We start from the raw sequence: 9,192 nt of genomic DNA on the forward strand, positions 1-9,192 counted from the left end.
ATGCTCCTCAACCTCCCGTGAGGAAGATGTCAGGCCCCTCTACAAGGGAAGATGCTCGGGTTCAGAGAGATGAAGTACATTTTGCAAGGTCATTCCAGTGTAATAAGGCAAGGAGCTAAGACTGTCAATCAAGAAAACGTGTTGCCCAAACCGGGGTGTGGTCTCCCTCATAGGTTTAGAAATTAAAAAAAGATTATCTTTTCAATATAAACAACAGAATGGCTCTATGTGCAAGTCTTTGGAAATCGTAGGACATACTTCCTTCTGAACAACAATTTTGATTTTTTCTCCTTATTACCAGTAAGTATTTATTTAGGTAAAAAAGTCAGATATACAGACAAGCAGAAAGAAGAAAAGGCAAACCAACTGTGTTCTCACCACCAGTGGGTGAGGATTGTCATCACCTTGCTGGCGGGTGCTTTCTGACACTCCAAGCAGGTGCAAATGAGCTTTGCTTATAAACCACCAGTTTTGACAGGGAGCCTTGAGAATAATCCCACAGAGAAAGATAAGGTTCTAGAAATGTAAGGCTTGAATTAATCATCATAGATGCCACCCTGAAGCTAGACAGCTCCCCACTGGGATCTGGACAACTTCTTTCTTTTGCCAGGGCCTTTGGCCCCTAGAATTTCCCATCATGTCATTTCAATAACACTGGTCAACACAGCCCTGATGTCCTAGACTTTTCAGAAAAGCAACTGGGGTTGCCAGCCTACACTATCAGAGAGAAGAGAAAGCAAGGGTACTGTGCACCACACTTCAGTTTCCTTCCACAATTTTTTTTTTCCAATAAAAATGAGACGGATTTTTTTTAAGGTGGGGGAGGGGCCAAGGGGAGCGGAGAGAGAATCTTAAGCAGACTCCACACCCAGCCGGGCTTGATCCCACGACCCTGAGATCATGACCTGAGCAACATAAAGAGTCAGACCTTTAGCAGGCTGAGCCCCCCAAGCCACCCAAAATTAGAAGGATTTTTAATTTCTAAGAGTTTTGAGAAAGCAAGACTAATAAAACGCATGTTGGAACATCTAATTAATAAACTTAACAGTAAGCCAAGGTAATTTTCTTACATAAGTTAACCCATTTATTTTAGACTAGTATTGTTTCAAATAGTGGACCTTCTACTGGTCTTTCAACTCTGCCATTCCTCTGATGGCTGACTCTATGGTGACAACAAAAGTGGTGTTGTAGGTCCAGGCACCACGGGCTATGATTTTCATTGCAGGAACCACAATGCCAGCTCCTCTCAGCTCATCTTTTCCTGTTGGTTTTGCCACAGAGGGAGCAAGTGTACTGTGGCGTGTTGGCTTACTTCAAACTTCCTCACCATTTTCCTGAAGGAAGCACCATAACGGGTTGCAAACTAGGTCTCAGCCCAGAGAGTCCTTCCAGAATTTTTAAGAAGTTTTGGTACATGAGTAACTGTGAGGGAGAAGCCTGAGGTCATTTATTTCCTGTGTGAAGAAGGGGAAACACTGACAGTCACTCATCTGGAATGCTCTGGCCATCCAAAACCTGGAGGGTGACTAAGTCATTTATTGTTCAACTATTAATCGTGCCTTTAGACCTGCAAGCAGGAAGTGGAACACCTAATCTGGAGAAAGGGCGGAAGTAGGGAAGGGGGGCAGGAAGGGGTGGGGGTCACCAACAGACTGCTCTAGGCACTAGGGAAAAAAAAATGTTGAGATTCTGGCGATCGTTTTTGTGACTCCCACGCTCGATGGTTTGTTGCTTGCTCTCTGGCTAGCAGTGAAGCCCTTAAACCAAAAAGGTTAGAGTCCTCTCTTTCAGAGACAGCAAGGAGAAGGAAGCTGAGACTGAACCCCATTTTGGATCCAGTCCTGTAAGAAGACCTCAGCAGTGAGAGCAGATAGCAGCTCTGGAAGGGACAGAAAGACAGTAGTGATCCTGACAGAAAGAAAAGAAGAAGGCAAGCATGACGGCCATTCTGACCTTCACCTTCTGTGATGCAGGCAGTCTGTTCCTGAGACAACGGGCACAGGAGGAGGAGATATTTTCCCGGGGATTCTGATCACCTGTGGGGGCACACACACTACCTAGGTGAAGTTTGCTACTGTTTCTCAGCCTGCTAAACTTCTTTGCCCTACAAAGGATGAAGGTGCCACCAAGGTGCCAATGCTGTCCTAATGAACCAAAAAAATTGGACTTACTTTCTGCCCTCAATGGGATCACAATCTCTTACAACAAGACACAATAGAAATCATGCATAGGGGTTATAAAATTAACTGTGTCTTAGCAGAACTGGAATAGCCTCTTCCATTTCTCTGACAGTAGATCACTCTCATTTATTCAACTAGCACATCGGGGAGAAGATGAGGGGTCTCGACACCCATGTTCAGGTGTCATAAAATTTAGTTCTCTATATTTGCTTGCCTAGATTATTAGAACACCTTCTTTTTTTTTTTAAGATTTTATTTATTTATTTGACAGAGATCTCAAGTAGGTGGAGAGGCAGGCAGAGAGAGAGAGGGGGAAGCAGGCTCCCTGCGGAGCAGAGAGCCTGATGCGGGGCTCGATCGCAGGACCCTGGGATCATGACCTGAGCTGAAAGCAGAGGCTTTAACCCACTGAGCCACCCAGGCACCCCTAGAACAGCTTCTTAAAAGTGATTTCCAAGAGGAGGAAAAAGTAATAGAAAATATTAGTGGGCATTGCATGTAACAAGAATTAGGTCTATTTTATGAAACTTCTGTAACATGCATATAGATAACGGGTAATGATGTAACATGTCTTGTTTTCTAGAGGTCTCCAATAAATGAGTAAAGGGCACAAAATAAGAATCAATGCAAATCTGATTGAATATGCTCTTGCCTGAAGCCTTCAGAAGCTTCCCATGGCCCTCATAGCTTAAACCCAGACCTCTCTGATTTGCCTTCCTGCCAAGTCAAGTTGACCGTCTTCTTACTTTCTTCTCTGCTCTCTTCACCTGCTTCCCTCTTCTCTACCTCCCGGACTCAGCTCAGCTGTTGCTGCTTCCAAGAAGCCTTGCTTTACCAGAAAAGTGTTTCACAATCAAGACACGTCTGCACAAATCTAGATAATACCAAGTTACATAGATTTCTGAGTGGCATAACTTTTTAGGGCTTTCAATTGGCAAATGCACTTATAATTACTGAAGGAAAGTTAGGAAATGCAGCATCCAGTCTCTCCAGAACTTTCAGTGGGCCCAGAATAGTTCATCCTGAAGGACTAGGGTCCCCCAGCACAACCTGGGGAGACTTGGAGCTTCTGCATTTCTCAAGTGTTTGTGAAGGAATCTGTGTAAGCAGGGAGAAGGCGAATGGTCATTTGAGGGAAAGGAAGTGTAATAGGAGAGAAAGTCGAAGCGGGGATGAAGTGTGATTTGGTGGAGTTGGGTGTACTCTGGAGGAGGTGAGCTGGGAGCCGGGTTGGGAGCCAGCTCAGCCTCTGTTGAATGGGAGATAGCTGACCTGAAGGAAGGTCATAGCTAACCTTAGGTGGAACAGTAAACTCTAAAAACTCCAAAAGAGGCTATTGTCCTGGTTGAGATTGGACGATAAAAGGTCCAAATGGCCTGGAGAATTAGATGACACAGAGTCCCCCTCAGACTTCTCCGTCTCAGAATCTGACGAGAGTTGTCACCCAGGCTTAACAGGAGCCAACTTTTACAGAGCCCTTGCTGTGTGCCAGGCCTTGGTCTGAAGGCTCTACATTATCATTCATTTAATCCAATAAGGTTGATATTGTAATTGTTGTCCCTACTTTACAAGTGAGGAAACCAAAACATCAGTAAGTGTTGTTCTAGTTATCTGTCAATGTATCATAAAGGACTTCAAACTTTTGTATTTGAAACAGCAACCATTTTATTATATATCATGATTTTGGAGGTCAGGAATCAACTGGGTGATTCTTCTGTCTCAGGTAGTGTTGATCGGGGTTGGTCGGTCTTACACAGCTGAGGTGTGCATTGCATGGGTCTGTAGGGTCCATGAAGGGTCTGCTCATCTGCTAAGTGCCTTCATGGGAAGGGCTGTAAGGCTGGGCTTGGAGGGACCCCTGTCTTCCCCCTGTCATCTCAGGTTCTCCCTATGGTCTCTGTAGCAGCATAGTCTGATTTTACCCAATGGCTTAAGGCTCCAAGAGACGAGGAGTGGAAGCTGCATCTCTTAAGGCCTGGGACAGGTCTACCTTTATCCTATCCCCTTGGTCAGAATCATCACAGAGTCCTATCCTCTTACAGTCAGTGGAAGGGGCATAGACCTCACCTGTCCATGAAAAGAGGATCAGAGACTTTGTGGCCATCTTTAACCTGCCACGATGGTAGAGAGAGGATTTGAACTAGGAAATCTGACTTCAGCGACTGTGTGTATGTGTGTGTGTGTGTGTGTGTGTGTGTTTAAGATTTTATTTATTTGAGAGAGAGAGCGAGAGAGCGCAGAGGGAGAGTGAGTGGGAGAAGCAGACTCTCCAATGAGCAAAGAGCTCAATGTGGGGCTCGATCCCAGGACCCTGAGATCCTGACCTGAGCTGAAAGCAGATGCTTAACCAATTGAGCCATCTAGGAGCCCCAGAAACTGTGCTCTTAACTACCACACCATAATGTCTCAATGACCCAAACTGGCATCGACTCTTCCATCAATACGGTGAAAGCTGTCTGCAAGGATTTAGCTTCAAATGAAGGGCCTTTCTTAGCTACAGGCTGACACATCTGGGTAATTCCCTCTATTTTATACGGGTAGACACAGACTGAGTGGAGATTCGTACTTCGGGATCTTACAGGTGCCATCAACACCTAGAAGTCAGTATCTCTGGTTGTTTTCACAATCAGAATGAGCAAATGCACACATGCCCTTCCTCCTGACTCAAAGGGGGTGCTGTGTAGCCCTCTCTGACATAGGCTTCAGTACAAAAGGGCACAGCTTGATCTCTCCGAGAAGCATGAGCCTTAACTGACAAATCCGCCCAAGAGATCTGCCCAAATATTGATTGGTTTTAGCGTTGTTCCATGTCTCTATGGTTATAGGTAGAAAATTAACTTTCAGCAGGGACTCAGCCTCCATGCACTCTCCATAAAGCGGATCATCGCTAACTGAGGGTCTTCATCCTCTTTTTAAAATGAAAATACTTCTCAAGTAGACTAAGTTTAGAAATCCATGTTATGGTTTTTAAAAGGCAGGGAACTTTCAACACATTTGTTCTTTTATATTTATATATCTGACTTTATAAAATTATGTCATTCTTTTGGTCTGTGCCTTTGGATAGGTATTTCCCCAGTAATTTTTAGTATTATATTTCTTCAGTCATATTTGCTGTTAAAAAATTCACACACATGGGGCGCCTGGATGGCTCAATGGGTTAAAGCCTCTGCCTTCGGTTCGGGTCGTGGTCCCAGGGTCCTGGGATCGAGCCCTGCATTGGGCTCTCTGCTTGGCGGGGAGCCTGCTTCCTCCTCTCTCTCTGCCTACTTGTGATCTCTGTCTGTCAAGTGAATAAATAAAATCTTAAAAAAAAAATTCACACACATATTAGAGAGCAAAAATAAAAACAGAAAGAAGAGAAGTGAAATTTGGAAAATTACACGAGAGAAACTGGCTGAAAATATTCGTCAGGTCAATGAGATAAAATCATGTCAATTTCAGCTTCATACATTTATTCTTTTAGCATCTTTATTTCTCCTTTATGTATCAGGCACTGAGCTAGGCACTGGAGATATGTTAAATGGACAGAGCTGCTAAGAAGAGGAAGAGAGATACTAATAATACTAAGAATAGGAAACACATCTAGTACTTATTACATACCTACCAAATTATTTCTCATAGCAACTGTATAAAGAGGGTCCTATTATCAATCTGCATTTTGCTGATGAGGAAATCGGACACAGAGAGTAGCTTGGTCAAGATCTTACAATTAGTAACAAAAGCTAGGGCTGGATCCCATGTAGCCTAGTGCTAAAACAAACAAAAAAGGTCTGTGCTCTCAACTCTGCCTCTTGTTAATCAGAAAGTGTCAGAACCTTGTAATAACCAACTGTGATCTGTGCCATGGCACTGAAGAAACCATGAAAGTGTACATAGTAATAGGGGGATTCAGGTGGGGGAGGGAAGGCTCCTCTGGGAAGGTAATGCTCCTTTAAAACTTCGTTCATTGTCAGGGATAAATTTTAATAAAATTCTGCAGTTAATATTTCTTATACACTTGTTAGATTTAATTTCATCACTGACTCATTTTATTTTGACCAGGTCCCTCTGAGGCGGGTACAGTAACTGCCTTTTTTATGTAGGGGAGGGAACTGAGGGTCAGAGCAGTCTGGAGCTTGCTGAAGCCCCTCTAGCTAGGAAGCATCAAGTCAGCCTTTGAACCCAGGCCTGCACACTGCTCATCTTAATGAAAGGAAAAGGCAGCGCTGGGGAAAATGGGAACGCGCACGTTGTCGCACTGCCCTAAGATGCTCGCGTTGACTTTAAGACTGATTTCAAGCTGTAAAAGGATGAGCCAAGAGAGCAAAAAGTGTGGCTAAGACCAGATTCTGAGGTAGTGAAAACATTAAAACTAAGTTTTTTCCAGAGAGGGAGACAAACCATGAGACACTCTTAATCTCAGGAAACAAACCGAGGGCTGCTGGAGGGGAGGAGGGGTTGGGGGATGGACACTGGGGAAAATATGTGCTATGTTGAGTACTGTGACTTGTGTAAGACCGATGAACCACAGACCTGTACCCCTGAAGCCAATAATACATTATATGTTAGTTAAAAAAAATTTACTACAAAAATTTTTGTTTGTTTGTTTGTTTTGTTTTTAAATGTTTTTAATCATGGTATAGTAATATGTAACTTAAAACCCGCCATTTTAGCCATTGTTAAGTCTACAGCTCAGGGCTGTAAGTACATTCACATTATTGTGCAACCATCGCCACCATTTCCACAAACTTTCCATCATTAAAACGAAGTTTTAAAAGACAGAACTTAGAGCGCTGATCATACCAGTGGGCTTTCGTGCAGATCGGTTTTAACTTTCACACATTTTTTTTTTTAGCATATTTTTTGAGCCCTTTTGTATTGGGCACAAGAATGCTAACTAAGAACAATCCATATTTGGGCCTCTTAAGGGTGTAGGCGGCTAGTGTGATATGTGTTTACTCTGTGTTGATTCCGACTGCCCTTCCCTGTCAGTCATGCGGTCCAGAACCTGAGTTCAAGGATAAACCTCACTCACTTGAAATCGAATGACCAGCTCCAAATCACAGAAAGTCAAAGCTAAAGCACACTGTTTCCTCTTTCATAGACTTTGAAGACTGAACTACGATTGCAAAAAAAATTTTTTTTAATAAAACAAAACAAAACAATAAATCTTCCCACCTAACGACAGTGATTAAACCTAGAGGTACAGAATACATCCTAGAGATCCTTGGAGGTCTTCAGGGTACCCAGTATGGCATGATGCATATTGCAGAGACTCGGTCTTCTTTTTTATTGAGATTAGCATTACTGCGATTACCTGTGTGTACATCGAAGCTTTTAGCAGAGTTATAGACCAGGGCATCTCGAACTTTAATGTGTATGTGAAACATCTGCTGTCTTGCTAAAATGCAGATTCTGATTTAGAAGGTCTGGGGTGTGGCTTAAGATGTTGGATTTCTAACAAGCTTCCAGATGATGCTGGTGGTCCTATCCTAGGACCTCCTGGGGTCCTAGGACCATACAGTGAGGCTGCACACAATTATTAGTATCTTTATTTGGGGCTAAATAGATGCCCTCCCTTTCACTTCCTACTGCCTTTGCCCTTTGTGGGGTATTTCAGACAGCTGCTACTTGCCCTAGTAAACTTCTGTTCTTGAGACAGTTACCGCCAATTGGGGATTTCAGAAGGTTCTGGGACTGGAAGAGAACTCTCATCATTCTGGCTGGTGCTGTTTTCTGCATGCCTTAAGGCAGTTCTCAAAAGCTGAGCCCACTAAGAATTCATGCTGAAGTCCACTGGGAGGGCCCTCCTACTCCGCGGTCTGTCTTCCTGCATTACTCAGGCACCCCTATCGCATTCCACCACTGTTGTTCCAACAGATTTCCACATTCTTCCAAGCACTGTCTTCTTCCCCTACGCCCCACTCCTTTGCATCCTGTAATCTCTCCTCCCACTTTGTGGAAAAGAGGCCCCACTTTCTCCACCCATCTTCTTTTTAGGCTTACAGTATTTTTATGCCAACACTCCCTCTTCAACCCGTATTTTATCCTTATGTGATTATCCATTTGTTTTCTCTGATCTTTCTCATCAGAAAGTTAATTCCCTCACCAGTGCTTTTTCAAAAACACTTTGCAGGGAAACTTGTATGGAACCTTGAATTAGAACTTGCAGTCCTATTGATTACACATGCCACGTGGCCCCCGGGCAACTGGGGACACTGCACTTATTTTGACCAATTGTTGAACAACCAAGTATTAAAATCAGTATTCATCCAAAATTCAGGCCAAAGCCAAAGATCGGCATCATAAAATAAACACGAGGGATAGAAGCATGAATCTGAAACTTGGGACCAACAAACTTAATGATTATTGCAATTGCATTATTTAAACTTTTGGTAGGACTGAAGTTAGAAGTCTGGCTAGACCAGTAAGGACCCAACACTGTCCCCTGCAGGATTTCTGCTGCCCCAGCCAGGATGCTGCCCGTTTTGGACACTAAATAGCTGCTCATTTTAACTGAAGCTGGTGGAGAAACAAGATATAATAATAATAAGACACAAGGTAATACTTTTTTCCTTCATGCCATTTCTTTTTTCAAAATAAAATTGTATATCAATAAGGAATGCAAGGGAATATTTGATATATGCTAGAGTGAAATGATTACTATAGTCAAGCTAACTAACATATCCCCTCGCATAGTTACCTTTTTTTTTTAAAATCCTGAGAGCACTGAAATATACTCTTTTTGCAAAATTCCCAGTATTCAGTACAGTCTTATTAACTATAGTCATCATATTGTCCATTAGGTCTCTATTCATCTTCCCTAACTGCAACATCTCCCCATTTTCTCCACTTCCCCAGCTCTTGGTAACCACCATGTTACTCTCTGCTTCTGTGTATTCAATATGTAGATCCTATGTACAAGTGAAATCATGCAGCTTTTTCTTTCTGTGTCTGGCTTTTTTCATAAGCGCAATGTCCTCCGGGTTCATCCATGTTATTGTAAATGACAAGATCTTTTCCTTTTATAAAG

The 9,192-nt window shown here is 43.0% G+C and overlaps 1 protein-coding gene across 1 annotated transcript in view; it reads right to left on the bottom strand.

The window, feature by feature from the left end:
- The window catches only part of LOC308341555 (ceruloplasmin-like), a gene marked incomplete at both ends in the record, with an annotated part of 34,015 nt that extends 26,114 nt beyond the window's left edge, over positions 1–7,901 (bottom strand). Inside the window, 2 exons of the mRNA XM_080801621.1 lie at positions 7,477–7,560; positions 7,826–7,901. Coding sequence (XP_080657747.1) covers positions 7,477–7,560; positions 7,826–7,901 — 160 coding nt within the window. The remainder of the gene's footprint in view (positions 1–7,476; positions 7,561–7,825) is intronic.
- Positions 7,902–9,192: the final 1,291 nt, after the last annotated feature.

This window comes from Martes martes, assembly GCF_963455335.1.
Source record: "Martes martes genome assembly, chromosome: 1".
Classification (NCBI taxonomy): domain Eukaryota; kingdom Metazoa; phylum Chordata; class Mammalia; order Carnivora; family Mustelidae; genus Martes; species Martes martes.